The sequence below is a fragment of the Archocentrus centrarchus genome, chromosome 18 (genome assembly GCF_007364275.1).
Source record: "Archocentrus centrarchus isolate MPI-CPG fArcCen1 chromosome 18, fArcCen1, whole genome shotgun sequence".
NCBI lineage: Eukaryota > Metazoa > Chordata > Actinopteri > Cichliformes > Cichlidae > Archocentrus > Archocentrus centrarchus.
The window spans coordinates 14,238,359-14,254,716 of record NC_044363.1 but is presented as its reverse complement, the minus strand read 5'-3'; the positions used below and the strand labels follow the sequence as shown (position 1 = coordinate 14,254,716).

General features: G+C 38.0%; 1 protein-coding gene across 1 annotated transcript in view; it reads left to right on the top strand.

Moving 5' to 3' along the window:
• LOC115797014 (transmembrane protease serine 9-like) overlaps positions 1 to 14,309 on the top strand; it is a 47,867-nt gene extending 33,558 nt beyond the window's left edge. The window contains exons 10-11 of the mRNA XM_030753500.1: positions 13,251 to 13,477; positions 14,225 to 14,309. Of these exons, the coding sequence (XP_030609360.1) occupies positions 13,251 to 13,477; positions 14,225 to 14,309 (312 nt within the window). The remainder of the gene's footprint in view (positions 1 to 13,250; positions 13,478 to 14,224) is intronic.
• The last annotated feature ends 2,049 nt before the right edge of the window (positions 14,310 to 16,358 follow it).

The following is a 16,358-nucleotide window of genomic DNA, read 5'->3' as shown; positions in this document are numbered from 1 at the left end:
TCCTCTGCTCCATGTGCTCATGTGGGATTCCACATGGCTCGATACTTGGACCTCTGCTATTTTTTCTGTATCTTCTGCCCCTCGGTTCCATTCTTAGAAAGCACAAAATCAGAAGGAGGCCTGCTCCATACAGACTCTGTGTCTTGAGGAACTAAAAACTTGGATGGCTCTGGGGACAGGGCTTTTTTGTGGTAGCTCCTGAAATTGTGGAATTCATTGCTGTTAGTTTTTAGCTAAGATATACCTCTTCTGCTTGCCTTTTGACCCAGCCAGAGATGTTGATTTTGTTTATTTTTATTTTACTATTTCACTTCTTTAATTGTGCCTTGTATTTTATTGATGCTTTTATTTTGTGTTGTAATTTTGATTCTCTTTATTTTACTTTCTGTTTTTGTAATGTATTTTTACTTTGGCCAGTGGTTGCTGTTTTTTAAACTGCTTTATAAATAAAGTTGGCTTGGCTTCCCACCACAACCCAATACCAATCAAAATTTTTGGATATGATATAATAACTGACTGCATTACAATCAGAGTCAGCTCAACTGTGAATGACCATTACCTTGGACTCCAGTAACTTTGAGGAATCTTGAAGTCTTTTTTGTCCAGGATATGTCCTTCAGTGCACATTAAGCAAATATGCAGGACTGGTTACTTACCTTTGTGCATTATCTGTAAAATTGGAAAATCTTTTGGGCTGGACTGTTGTAATCCATTATTGTCAGGTTGTCCTAAAAGCTTAAAAGTAGAATGGCAGGCAGAACCTTCAGTTTTCAGGCACATCTTCTGTGGAACCAGCTTAAGGTGACAGTTGTTGTGATTGGGTCAATATAAATAAAACTAAATTGAATTTAATTGAAGGAAGCACTGGTGCATTTACTGTATGAAAAAGTGTAACATTCCAAACATACATAATATGATTTGTCTATGATTTTTTTCTTTTGTACAGTATCAGAAACAATCTGTTATTGTGTCTTATACAAGAGCAGATGCATTAGTAAGAGATAAATCCTTTTGTGAATCGATGCTGGTCTATTTTAGAGAATTCAATGAGGCCTTTGAACTGATCTGCCAGACCTTAGGCCATATCGCTGCACACCACGCAATGGTGCAGTGGTGTGGATGCCTCAGCCATTGGCGGTCAGACGGCGGCGGTCAACTATTTGAAAAGCATACGCTGGCTGTTACCCCCCTCCCCCCGTCGTACGCTTTGTATGCTCTGGAAAATGTCGTTATTTGTTAAGCGTCCCTTACCAAAGTCGTAAGTCATAGCATACCGAACGTATGCTAGAACGACAGCTAATGTGGATACAACAGAGGATGCACCGAGGGAAGATCTCTGGAGCAACAGGTGGTGAGCTATCCTCAGAGTCAACACATAAATATACAAAGTGAGGCAATATGTATTTGTCACACGATACAGAGGAAGTCTGAGAAAACTAAACCCACTATTACAGTCAGATTTATTAGTAGGAAGCAGAGAAATTATGTGCTAATGCAAGCAAAAAGGCTGAAAGGCTGTGTATAAAAATGAACATTTAACAAAGAAAAATGGGATATAGCAAGACAAGCGAGGAGGTTAAGAAAACAAAGGAAAATTATTGGAACATGGACAAGGAATGGGAATGTATGGATCCAAGACCAAGCTGGCTCAGTGAAGATAATAAAGGATATGATAGAACTTTAAAAAAAAAAAAAAAAAGAGGAAGACACGGGAGGATGAAGCCTGCAACTGAGAGGGGCAGGCGGTTTAAGGACGAAGGTTCACGGGAGGAACCAGGTTAGACGAACATATTAGATGGATTAACACATTTCTTTATGGACAAATGTACGAATACATCTGATGAAACTAAAGATAAGATTTATGATCTAGAGAAGGATATTGATTATAATGTATTTATTCCTGTATCAAGTGAATGTAAATATTATACATAAGAAGAATTTAATAAGATTATAGCTCCTGTGATGGACGGAACACTATCATTCATTTCAGTAGTTGCAGTCTAAATTGTAACCTAGTAAAAATAATGTACTATTTAAATCAATTGCATAAAAGTTTTATTTGCAGTGTCTGAGACCTGGTTAAAGCAAACTGATATAAATGAAGTTCAGATTGATGGTTATCAATTATATTATGTAAATAGAATTGATAAAAGAGGAGGAGGGGTTGCCCTATATATAAATGCAAATTTAAAATGTAAAATGGTTGATCATATGACAACTGTTATTAAAGGGGTCTGAATACTTTCCGTACCCACTGAATATAGATTCGATTCTTCTTTTACACAAGAGAGCAGTTAGGATTACAAATGATAGTGGATATAGAGATCATACAAATCCAATATTTATACAACTAAATTTATTGAAATTTAATGAATTGATAGAATACAATATTTTAAAATTAATGTACAAAGTGCATAAAAAAATTAATAAACAATATTCAACATAGATTTGTTAAAAGAGAAATTAAATATAATCTAAAAGGAACTGAAGTTTTAAAAAAAACAAGATTTAGAACTATGACTATGGAAAGATCTATTTCAGTTAAAGGTGTCAATTTATGGAACAATCTTGACAGTGAGATAAAACAATCTCAATCTCTTTCTATATTTAAAAGAAAATTGAAAATTATTATGATGAAGCGATATGGTATTGAATAAGTTGTTTTGTATTTTTTGTTGTGTATACTGTAATTTTGTGTATTTGAAATATGCCAGTAACAGTCTTCCAAGCTGAATAGCTAAATTTTTTATTTTTTTTTTGTGTGTGTGTGTGTGTGAATGAGGGGCAGATATTATAAGTTTATACTTCTTTCTGCTCCTTTTCATTCATGATTTTTCTTTTGGTTTTTATAAGAATTATTTGTATGTTGATTGAATTTTAAAAAATGAAATGAAAAAATGAAAGCACTACCTTGCTTTATATTTTACTAAGTTGATATGGTCTTATATTTGCACCAATATCTATGTGTTGGCTGAAGAAAGACTGTTCCTCAGGATTCTTTGTGTGCAGCTTTTAAAAGTATAAATTGTTTTCATATACGAGCATCAAGCCCAGCTTGTTTGACCTACTCCTTTGTCATTTGTTGCTTTTGTTAGTTCAGTGGTCAGTGAGGGAAAGGCCAAGTTTAGACATATGAGCCTGTGGGTGGAGCTCAGTCTCAGTATTTAATCCCTGAAGTCAAATTAAAACAGGTGTGATTAATAATGGCTCACCAGTGGGTTTTGTGCTGTTTCTCTGTGATGATCATTCTTTTATGCAAAGGTGAGTAAGAAAGTTGGATTTTTGTTTTAAGTATTACACATTTTTTCTTATTACCTATTATACCTCTCTGGATACTGTTAAAAAGCCCACTTGTGATATTCCCTGTAAGTTACTGTAAGATGGAGATGGTAGAATAGATGCTGCATTCTTTTATATACATATTTTCTAAACTATTCAGCAAGTAATTTTCTTTCTTTGTTTAAAATAATAAGTAACCCAATAATAAACAGTGTCATTTTATAGTTAACCTTCAGTTTAGCCTTGCTAAAGTATTAATTATATTTACTAACTGCTTATTAACTGAGTTGTTAACCACAGTTGTGACTGGTGTTTCTAAAACTTTCTATGATGGTTTGCATGGTGGCTTACAATTTCCTCTAGCAAGCGAAAGATGCCTGATTTGATCTCAGGAGGATACACTAATCCCTTTATGGGGATACATGACGAGTATAAGTGGGCAAGCACTGGTGTAAATCACAAAACATTTGACTGGTTAGCAAACAAAATAAATTAAAAATTGCAAAGAACTTTTTTGAGCATTGTAATGTAATTCTCATCAATATAACATAATATAATATAATATAATATAATATAATATAATATAATATAATATAATATAATGTGTTTTAACAATGTAATATCTAACATGCATGAATTTGTTATTTTGAAAAAATAAACTGTACTGTACAGTTTTAGTATGTCTCAAAACATTAACTTTCTTGACAAAATCAACATTACCATAATGTGAACTGAGTTTTCCTAAAAAGTTCTGTGTGTAAGTCCAACCTGAACTGTTACATCTTTGCTTTCTCTCTGACACATACTGACAATACAAATCATGATTTCCAAAACACTGGCTTAACTGGTTATCTCTGTTGTCCAATTTTCAGACGGTCTTTCACAGCAGCCTGGTAAGCATACAAGAACAAATTCTTCAAGCTTCAAGTTTCACCATTTGTATTTCCTCCTTTCAGCTGTAGACAGTAGACCATACTCTCATTTGTTTAAGCGATAAAGAAGTGCTCTAAGTCTTTTATTATAAACCTCTGTCTGACCTCACAAATTCCCTTATGGAAGAATGGTCAGAAATTCCCATAAACACACTCTTAATCCTTCCCAGAACAGCTGGAGCTGTTATAGCTGCAAAACTTGGGCCGACATATTAATAAACCCTGTGGATTAAGAATGGGATGTGACTCAAGTTCATATGTGTGTGAAGGCACACAAGAAAATACTTTTGGCAATATAGTGTATAATCTCATGCCTTCCCAGAACAGTTATAAAAGGTGCGCCAACATCATACTAAACTCTATGGATTAAGAATGGGATGTCACTTAAGTTCGTAAGTGTGTGAAGGCACACAGACAAATACTTTTGGTAGTAAAGCGCATGTAGGTCACCTTTGTGTTAATGTTGGCTGTGGATACTTTGGGTCCACTAAGGCTTGCCTTAGCATTCCACGGACACTCGATTGGTTCTGAGAAGTATGAAACTCTTTTTAAGTTCCTTGAGCCTTTCCTGAGCAGTTTTGCACTGAAATGCCAGGAGAAGGCACTGACATCTTTAAATACCTTTGTTGTGGTGGTGTGTGCTTTGTCTGCAAAAAATGTTTTGGTGGGTTGACATCCTAAAAATAAAATTGACAGAAAACATTTCCCAGCAGAACTTTGCACTCTATTATAACAAGATGAAGAATATTTGGCTGTGATCATTGTACTCACTGTTTAAATTTTTGTCTCTTTTTTAAAAAAAAATTTTCAGCATGTGGAAGGTCTGTGAAAAATGTCAGAATTGTAGGAGGTCAAGATGCAACCCCAGGAAGTTGGCCCTGGCAGGTCGCTTTATTCACTTTTGGCAGTTCTTCCTGTGGAGGGTCCCTAATAACCAACCAGTGGGTTCTGACAGCTGCTCACTGCAGTTCATTGTGAGTCACTGTTGCATGTTTACATTTTTATTGACAATAATGTTGCTGCATGGTGGTGTGGTGGTTAGCAACTGTTCCCTCACTGCAAGAAGGTTCACAGTTGGTCCAGACTGTTGTGTAAGAAAATGGATGGATGATGTTACATATATCTATTACTGCTCATTGAGGTTAATATTTTCTTATAAACAAGTTGTTTTTTCACTGCCTTTCTGAAAATTTTGACTGCCAAAAAAAACCAAACAAACAAAGAAAAAGAAAACTTGGAACCATTCGGATTATAGACTTAACATCTTTAGATTTCAGGTTAGCAAAACTGTAATCATGCATTTTTTTTTTAAGCACTGTTGGTTTTATATTAAGTTCTAATCATGGAACGAGTTCACACTGAGACCCTATTCACAGCTGGTAGTGTCGTGTATCTGGCTAATGTAAAACATGGATGAGCCGCAATCAGATCAGCCTGACCACACCAAATCACACCAAGAATCAGATGGGAAGCTTAATACCACTCATGCCTTTCCATCAAAAGTAAAGTGACATGCAGGAGCTCTTTAGCTTAGCTTAGCTCAAATAGCTTAAATGTAGAACTTCCTAATCTGGCTTTGCCCAAATACTGAGAAAAAAAACAACAACTGTGCACATCTGTATTGCTCATTGTATAACACTAACAGACAGAAACACATGCAGAGACACAAAAGAATTAAAATTTGTATATAAAGGTGATGAAGCTAAATTTTCTTTGACTTTGGATATTCACTATTTGAAAACAGCAAAAATTATAGACCTTAAATAAGTGTTCACATACAAGCATCACACAACCATCTATTACTGTGGTGACAATGATGTAAGGCTACGTTCACACTGCAGCCTGAAGTGACCCAATTCCGATATTTTGTGAAATCTGATTTTTTTTGCGTGATCATTCACATTTCCAAATATATGTGACTTCAATGTGATCTGTGTGTGAACTGCAGACACACCTAAGTGTCCCGCATGCGCAATAGAGGACACGATAATGTCACTCGTACCAAACGTGCTCAGTGTTTACGGAAGTAAGTTTGTTTTCCTTCCTGCATCCACGTAACGGGATGCAGAATAGTGACGTTTATCGAGTATCAATGACGTGCAGGTCGGATACGTATTGGATTTAGGACCACATATCCAAGTGGCCTGGGTTGCATTTGAAAAAATCAGATCTGTGTTGTTCAGACTATTGTGAAAAGATTGGATACAGGTCACATGAGGGCAAAAAAATTGGAACTGGGTCACTTCGGGCTGCAGTGTGAACGTAGCCTAAGTTGCTGTAAAAATAACTTTTTTCCCTTTTTGTCAAGTTTGGATCTCCTCTTCACAAAGGTCCATCTGGGCCACCACAACCAGTTAGGTTTAAACCCAAATGCTGTGACTAGGACAATCGAGAAGATTGTCTGCCATCCTGCCCACAACCCTTTTACATCTGAGAATGACATCTGTCTTCTGAAGCTGTCAGCTCCTGTGAATTTCACAGACTACATTCAGCCGATCTGCTTAGCCTCTGGAAACAGCACATTCTACAATGGGACCAGTAGCTGGGTTACTGGTTTTGGTGATACAACTGGTAAGTTACAAAAAATGCATTTTATTTTACAATAATTGTGCTAACTAACAAAAAAACAAGAGGCCATGCTGGAGGTGGCAGAGCTGAAAATGCTAAGCTTTACATTGGGAGTGACCAGGATGCACAAGATTAGAAATGAGTACATCAGAGGGACAGCTCAGGATGGAGGTAAATTTAGAGAGGCAAGGTGGAGATGTGTACAGGATGGAGAGAGGACATAGTGGCTAGGCAGTAAGAAAAGAGGAAGATCACAAGAGGAGATTCATGGATGTAGGAGGACATGTACAGGTGCTGGTCATAAAATTAGAATATCATGGAAAAGTTGATTTATTCCAGTAATTCCATTCAAAAAGTGACTCTTGTATATTATATTCATTCATTACACAGAGACTGATATTGTCATGGTCCGGGTACCTTTGGACCCTGTGTGTTTTTGTTTTGCTGCATTTTGTCTGTTCTGTTCTGGGTTTCTTTTGGTTGTGGGATTTAATTGTTATTTCTAGTCCCTGGTGTTCTCCCTGTATTCTGTGTCAGGTCTGTGTCTCTGTTCCATCGTCTTACTTCCTGTTTTATTTTGATAGTCGTCCAGTCCCTGTCTCTTGTGTTCAGTTTTGCTTCCCCTGGTCTCGTCAGTGTTATTAGCGTCCCCTGTGTTACCACCTGTTTCCACCTCCATCATTAGCCCTCCTGTGTATTTAAGTCCTGTGTTTCCAGTGCCTGTTGTCGTGTCGTTGTCTTCGACTTCATATGTTCGCCTGCTGTGTGTCCTGTTCTGTCTTTGAATTAAGTCTGGTATTTATTGCACTGAGTTTTGCCACTAGCTCTGCCTAGTCCAGCTTTTTGTACAGCACCTGTAAATAAAGTGGAATTACCTTTTACCTTTGCCTGGCGTGTCCTGCATTGGGGTTCTCCTTCCTGCTTGCCACACAGACGTTACATGACAGATATATTTCAAATGTTTGTCTTAGATGATTATAGCTGATTTTAGATATTTTAGATGATTACAACTGACAACTAATGAAAACCCCAAATTCAATCTCAGAAAATTAGAATATTGTGAAAAGGTTCAATGTTAATTGAGGTTGCTAATGAACTCAAAACACCTGCTAAGGCCTTTAAATGGTCTCACAGCCTAGTTCTGTAGGCTACACAATTATGGGGAAGACTGCTCACTCGACAGTTGTCCAAAAGATTTGAGATTTTCATTAGTTGTAAGTTATAATCATCAAAATTAAAAGAAATAAACATTTGAAATATATTAGTCTGTGTGTAATAAATGAATATAATATACAGGTTTCACTTTTTGAATGGAATTACTGAAATAAATCAACTTTTTCATGATATTCTAATTTTATGACCAGCACCTGTAGGTTGGTGTGACAGAGGAGGGATAGGGTGAGATGGAAGCAGATGATGAAGGAAGGAGCCAAAAGAAAATAATGATCCTGGCTTCCTTTTTTGTTAATGCTTTCATATTTTATTATGTTTTTAATGTTAAGCACTTTGGTCAGCACCCGCTGTTTTTAAAGTGCTATATGAATTAAGTTGGCTCTTAGATTTGAAATTTCTCCAATTAGATGGTGGTTCGCCTTCAAACGTCCTGCAGGAGGTGAATGTACCAATAGTGGGAAACAGAGAGTGCAAATGCTACTATAAAGATGTCACTGATGTCAAAGAAAACATGATCTGTGCTGGGTTGAAAGCTGGTGGGAAGGATTCATGTCAGGTAATGTCCACTTTTTGTTTACTTGTTATGTAATGCTTTATCAACTGCCATGAAGATTGTGTATCACTGTTAGTCATACTTTGTATTACTGGTTTTTTATATTTTTTTTTAGGAATTAAAAGTAGCCATAATTTGAGGAGAGGGTGGAGGGTTAAGTTCTTAACTAAAGCTAATAAGCTTGTTTAGCACAATGCATCAATAGACCATGCAATAACATGCAAATAAAATCCTAGATTTTCAGGACAGACTTACTGCATGGGATACAATTAACAAAAGCCAGCAATGGCGGTGTTAGTCAACAAAGTTATGTATTACATATTATTCACTAGCTCTAATGTGAGGTTCACTGTACCAGTAAGGATTCTGGTGATATCCCCTCAGGGTGCTGGTAAGGAGCACAAACAGGATGCCAATAGAGATTTCAGGCTCTTTAATGATAAACAGATGAAAAGCATCTTTGCACTGTACAGACACTGATACACTGAGAAGGCATGCATAGGAGAGGATTGGGTAGAAGGCAGGGTCTCTGTATGTAGGGGTGTAGTCTACAAAGGAAAGGAATAAACATCAGAAATTCATACAAACTACACCACTCAGAATGTTCGCTCAGAATGTTACATTCACCCCGGATAACTGACTTCAGATAACATTAGCTTAGCATTCATAACTCTCATAATAAACAAAGTTCCACTGTAATCGCGGTACCTGAAGTAGCTAGAGTGAGCATTAGCATGTAATCACTATTTTAACTTAGTTGCTTATTTCAATTGTTTGTAAAGCAGTCGCAAGTAAGAATTTCATTGCTCAGCATAACCACAGTGTTTTGCGGTGTACATGACAATAAACTTCTTGAATCTATACCAGATGTAGCTAGCATTAGCGTGTAAAAGTAGACAACCATAAACATTATAACCAATAACATATAGTGTCACACATGAACCAAACATAGCATAACTACAGCAGTGAACCTATAACAGTTGGCTATACCGTTCCTTTCAGGTTAAACTTACATTTCGTCATTTACGCACACGTCGGAAGCTCGCTACTTAACATGGCTGGCTCCGTGTCTGACTTAGTGATGGGTCGGTTGCGAATGATCCGGCTCGAAGAGCCGGCTCTTTGAAGTGAACGACGGGAGCCGGCTCCCGATAGTGAGCCGTTTCTTTTATCTTTTCGTTCGTTTCCTTTTTTTTTTTTGTGGAAGCCACACGTGATTGGTTAAGATGAATGGTAGCATATGATCGTCTACACCAGTGATTCTCAAATCCAGGCCTCATGGCCCAGTGTCCTGCAGGTTTTAGATGTGTCCCTGATCCAACACACCCAAATCAAATGGCTGAATTACCTCCTCAGTATGCAGTCCTGCTAATGACTTCTATATTTGATTCAGGTGTGTTGGATACGGGACACATCTAAAACCTGCAGGACACTGGGCCATGAGGCCTGGATTTGAGGTGCCGTTTACACGAAGCCGTTTTCACTGGAAACGGTGTCGTTTTGATGCGTTTCAGCCTTTCGTTTACACGATGGCGTTTCAGAAACGATCCGCCTTTACACGAGGACATGTGAAACGATGAAAACGATGTAGTTCCCATGCCAGGCCACAAGTTGGCGTTGGTTTTCTCTTTGCAGTTTGTTTACGCAAGACGCGCATGCGTGGAGTGACACAGTAGGTAGTGCGGCAAATTGTTCATTACTTACAAAACGGCCAATGTGAGAGGTTTTGTGTGGACAGATGATGAGGTTGGATCGCTGCTGCACACAACGCTGAATTACAAAACGGTAAAAACACAGGAAAAGCATAAGAAACACTCGTGAATCCGCGAGTACTGTTTATCAGTTTGCGCGTGCGCGAAAAACTGGCCGTCGCAACCATAGTGCGCATGTGCGAGTCGAGCGTTTTCAAATCACCCCGGTTTCAAGTGTTTACACGAAAACGCAAGCCGGTGCGTTTCTGAAACGCTCCACTCTGGACCCCGTTTCTGAAACACATCGTTTTCACTCTGTTGTCGTGTAAACAGAAGGGCGAAACGCATCAAAACGACACCGTTGTCGTGTAAACGCAAGGCCGAAACGCATCAAAACGACACCGTTTCAAAATGAAAACGGTCTCGTGTAAACGGCACCTGAGAATCACTGGTCTACACTGAGCGGGAGGGGAGGGACCACGGACACACTGCGCAGTGAGTAAACAAACACCAGAGAGGGAGGGGCTCCTGCAAAATGCGCTCTGAGACAGGAAAGAGCCAGAGGAAGTTGCGAGTTACATAGAGGCTACACACGAGAACGGTGAGGAAAATGAGTGACGGAAAGCGTAGGAAAGACTGGACACATTTTAACCTTATACCTCCAAACATGTCGAACGAGACACAGCGTACTTCAAAAGTGCCGGCGTTTGCGGACTTCCGGTCACAAATACTAAGTAATACTACTACATGACTGAAGTGTAATTTCTGAGCTTTCAGGAACCGTTTAAAATTTTTCGATAGCACGAATGGTAGCGTAGTTAAGGTGAAAAGCCAGCTGATCAAGTTCCTTTGACCAGCTGACTTTGCCATGAGCCTATGTCTTAATCAGCTGTTCGCGCCTTGTAAGGTCAGGAAACCTGCGATTTTGCAGCGATCGCCTGGCGTTAAAGGATTATTCTGATAGACAGAGTGTAGACTGCAAATTTAAAATTTAATATCAAGCAGGCTCAGTCCCGTCGCCAGATCTCAGTCTTAAGGGGGGCTTATGAAATCCAGCAGGGGGGCACCACTATCATTAGCTTGATTAGTGATGTGGCTTGGGTGGGCGGGCCCAAGCGTATCAGTGGGCGGGCACGGCCCCCTAGGGCCCGCCCATAGCGACGGGTCTGAGCAGGCTGCACAAACAACCTACATAGGTATACTGTATACGAATTGTTCATCCCTCAGTGTAATTAGAAGAACAAAACAGGGCAGGTCATCAGGCAGGAGAAACAGGATCACCTCCTCAAAGGCCCTTGTTTTTTCCCTGAGTTCCAATCTTTTGTTTTATAATTTGTATTTGACGCACTCTATTATATGTTGAGTATATAAAGAAATGTTTGATATAGGCCTAATGTATGTTTTTACATTAGTAATTCATTTTACACTTTTTTTTTTTTTTAATTAAAATCTAAGCAGCCATTTGGGAGCCAAAAGAGCCGGCTCTTCTTTGGAAGCCGAGCCTAAAGAGCCGGCTCTCTGAAAAGAGCTGGAATTCCCATCACTAGCCTGACTGACTAAACTTTAGTCACTAAAGCATTACACAACTGTGACGTAAAGTATGCGCTTCACTACCTTCACCACTAGATGTCTCTCTACACCTACACTCACTGCCTTCCCAACACACATTATTACCTACGTTTTAAAAAGTAATGCATTAATTCATTATTCACTAAGGAAAGTAATTTTTCCACTATTTGTTTCATTACTGCAACATGACTTGAGATGCACTGTCATATAATTACCAGATAAAAATATAAATGTTAGGTTAGGTTACAGTCCCACACACCAACAAAAATTTCATTCCTAATGAGGATACATAAGTCCATCCATCCATCCATCCATTCTCTCCCGCTTATCCAGGGCCTTGTCGCGGGGGCGGCAGCCTAAGCAAAGAAGCCCAGGCTTCCCTCTCCCCAGCCACCTCCTCCTCCACCCCAAGGCATTCCCAGGCCAGCCGAGAGATATAATCCCTCCAGTGTGTCCTGGGTCTACCACGGGGCCTCCTCCTGGTGGGACATGCCCAGAACACCTCACCCAAGAGGCGGACAGGAGGCATCCTAATCAGATGCCCGAGCCACCTCAACTGGCTCCTTTCGATGTGGAGGAGCAGCGGCTCTACTCTGAGCCCCTCCCGGATGGCCGCACCCCTCACCTTATCTCTAAGGGAGAGGCTAGCCACCCTTCGAAGGAAACTCATTTCTGCCGCTTGTATTCGCGATCTTATTCTTTCGGTCACTACCCTACATAAGTGCTTTCTTTTAGTTTGAACCAAAAGCTGACAGCAAAGTTGAAAAAAACAACCAAAAGAGTCCTTCATAATGAAGATTAACTGCAGAATTACGCTATAGAAACACGTATAGATTGATATGGTGGGTACAGTGCTAAAACTACTCACCCCTGCTTTTGTTAACTGTTGAAGATCAGGTGCTGGCTGTGCTCGGCATACACTCAGCTTTAACATCAGTGGATTTTCTTCGCTCTGTAACAAAAAAGTAAATTTTATGTCGCCTCTCCCCAAAAGTTATAGACAGCTCCACACTTTATTTTCCTCCTCCCTGCACACAAACTGAAATCACCTGATTGTAGTACCACTGAGCATGAAAAAAAGGCACATTTAATTATTTTTTTTATTCCAGCCATCATTCACGCAGATAATTGAAGATACTTTAAAATGAAGTAACAAAACAATTGTAACTATAATGTGATTAAAGTATGAATGTGTGTGAATGGGCATTACAGACAAATGCAATGTGTTTACAGCAGATAACTTTATAGCTCGTTACACTCAACACTGGCAACAGGACAAACACAGCTGAGAGGTCCAGGCTAATTGCACCACTGATCCAATGATAGTTCACAGTTCAATTTAGAAACTTCTTCATAACTGCCAGTAAGATGTATAAATAATCTGTTAGCTTGATGCTGATGAGATTCAGGCTACAGTAGGATTGATATTACTGAGATAGGTCCACCTCTAAAAGATACCTTAACTTTATCAATTTCCTATCACAGGGAGACTCAGGGGGACCACTCATGATAAAAAAAGATTCAATCTGGATCCAGAGTGGAGTTGTGAGTTTTGGTGTTGGCTGCGCCCTACCTATGAGACCCGGAGTTTACACTCGCGTGTCTTGCTACCAGAAATGGATCAGCAACACCATCACTGGCACACCACCAGGCTTTGTTGCCTTCGCCTCTCCAGGCACAGACAGCGACTTGGACTTCACTTGTCCCACCACGTGTGACAGTTTGTTTTGCAGTGGTGAAAACCCGATCCACTTCACTCACTTCACTGCACTGTGTGTTCTTGTTGCATTGCTCCATGTGTTTATTGGAAGTGGTGGAATTTAACTCAACAACTTTATTCAAGTTCTATACTTAAGTACAATCTTGAAATACTTATACTGTATTGACTACTGTAATTTTTCTTTATGACACTAAGACCGTAAGGTGAATGTCAAACCACACTTATTACTCCAAAAGATTTATGGGACAGCTTGAGTTTCCAGTTACTTCACAAATTAAGATTTTCATAAATGAATCACTTAAGATTACATAGTAGACTAAAAGGGAAAAACTAAAACAGTTGAATCACTGAGCAGTATTAGATATTCAACACAAAATAATTTTGTCTGAAAATGTCAGATATTTACCTTTTTTTTTTAAATTCCCTCACAAATACTGAATTGCTATACTTTTCGAATATACTTTCATGACTTAATTCGTTTTGATCATTTTCTAAGTTAGGAGTCTGTCTCCCATTAAGAAATAAATTTCAAATCAGTTGTTAAGGAATTTTGGGATCCAGATATTTTAATGATTAAAATATTATAAATTTTAATAGCTGATTTCATGTGTTGTATTTTTTTTTTTTTACTTTACTTTTTTTTTCCACTCACAAACTGTAGAGCAAACATTGAAACACTTTCACAGACACATCCCTTACAAAAATATGTTTATCTTCAAATTTCCATTTGTACATTCAGCAGAGAGGAAACAACACTAGACACCTATAAAAGTTCGATGGAGAGTCTGGGTCTGAAAAGTGAAACCAATGCAGAAGTGGCCTAAACCTGCATTCTTTATAATGGCCAACAGGGGGCAACAACGGGTGGAAGAATTAGTGTAGAAGTTAATGGGAAAATTCATCTACTACTTATTTTTGTTTTTAACTAAGATACTTTGGATGATATGAAATCTCAAGTACCTGAGTCTAGCAGACTGTAGGTCAACTGGTAGATGAGCAATAAAATGTTCCATTAAGCATTACTTGTTATGTCCATTTTCAAACAAATACAGATTATATCAGCACCATCATTATTATTCCTCATTTCAACTGCTATAACAAAAGAATTTCCCAAATACTGGATACATTTTCTCCTTTCTACCATTTTATTTCTCACATCAGGGAAAATGTAATGATCATAAAGATAAAACTGAACGAAAAAGCAAAGTTTTTGGGTCATGAAACCAAAACAATGAGACGAAAGTATAAAAACCTTAATATAGCCTTATATTTATTTATTTATTTTTAAATTAAACTTTTAACAAGTAAAGAGAATCATAGTTCGATTTTCTTACCAAATTCATTTCCAGATTGTGGGGGTCAAGAGGCAGGGTACACCCTGGACTAGTCAGACACCTGGAGAAAAGATAGGTACCTACTAGAGTGACCAATTCTCCTAACAAACATTTCTTTGAGCTGTGGGATGAAATTGGAAAACCCATAGAGGATCGCTACAGACACAGAAAGGAAATACAGTCCAACCCTGAAGATTCCCCAAACTAAATCTGAAACACTGGAAACGGAAGTTTGATTTCCTGCTTTGTCAATTCCCATGGAGCTCCTCAGAAGACACACAAAGGATCAGAAACTTAGAGCACTTACTGTGTGTAGTTATGTGTGTCTTTAGCAAGTACAAGTGGATGTACAGTATGTGCTTAAGTTGTGCCCTTAAACCTTAACCACACAAGTTTAAAAAAATAAATAAAATCTAATGTGTCCGATTCCAAAAAACACATTTCAATTTCCAAAATTCATTTTTGAAACCCCAAATTTAACATATGTAATTATGTTTCTTGTTAATGTTTATTTTATCTTTGTGCTAATCTAGATGAAAACTAAACTAAAAATAAGCATTAAAGAAAGAATAAAAACAAGCAAAACCACTTCAAAATCTAATTAAAACTAACTGAATTAGAGAAAAAAATCCAAAACCTGCACTTCACTGAAACCCAGCACTGGGTTTCAGCCCTGTACTGAAGTACTAACTTGAAATACTTTGATGTGCTTAGCCTCAGAAAACAGCACTTTCAACAATGGCACCAGCAGCTGGGTCACTGGTTTTGGTGTAACTAGTAAGTTAAAAGATTCATAGCAGTAGAGCAGTAATACCTTTGTCACTATAATGACACTTAAATACTTAACAACTCCTTAACTCTGAAATGTCTCTGAAATTAGGTAGCTCAACCTTCCCTGACACCCTGCAGGAGGTAAATATGCCAGTAGTGGGAAACAATGAGTGCCAATGTTACAATGATGACTTTGGGCTGGTCAGGGTTACAGAGAACATGATCTGCACTGGACTCAAAGCTGGAGGAAAGAGCCCATGCTTTGTAATGTATTTTTTTTTTTTTGTCACTCTACTATTTTCCTCTAAATGTATTCATAATTATTGATATTCTAGTGTGCAAGCTCTCGTGATTTTTCAAAGTTATTTTAATAATTATTCATTTAATTTTATTTTTATTCATCTGTTAAATTAGGATTGAGTAAACTGAACTAATGCTAAACTAAAGAGGCTTCACAGCAATTGATATTAGGGTATACTGGGCATTATAGTTACTAATCAGTAAAATAAATCTCATATGTTTATATATAATATGATCTAGTTTTGCTTAATATTATGACTTTATGTTAAAATTGTATTTACATTAGATTCAGTAAAGTAAGTTTAAATCACATTTACTTCAGTTGTCATCATACTATAACAAGAGTTCTTCCAGAGTGTGGATGCTACAGAGACAGGTCCACTTACCAACTCTTATCTGGTTGTTTTCACTTTTTAAAAAAAAAAAAAAAAACTGAAAACATTTTATCATTTCAGTTTAAAAAATATG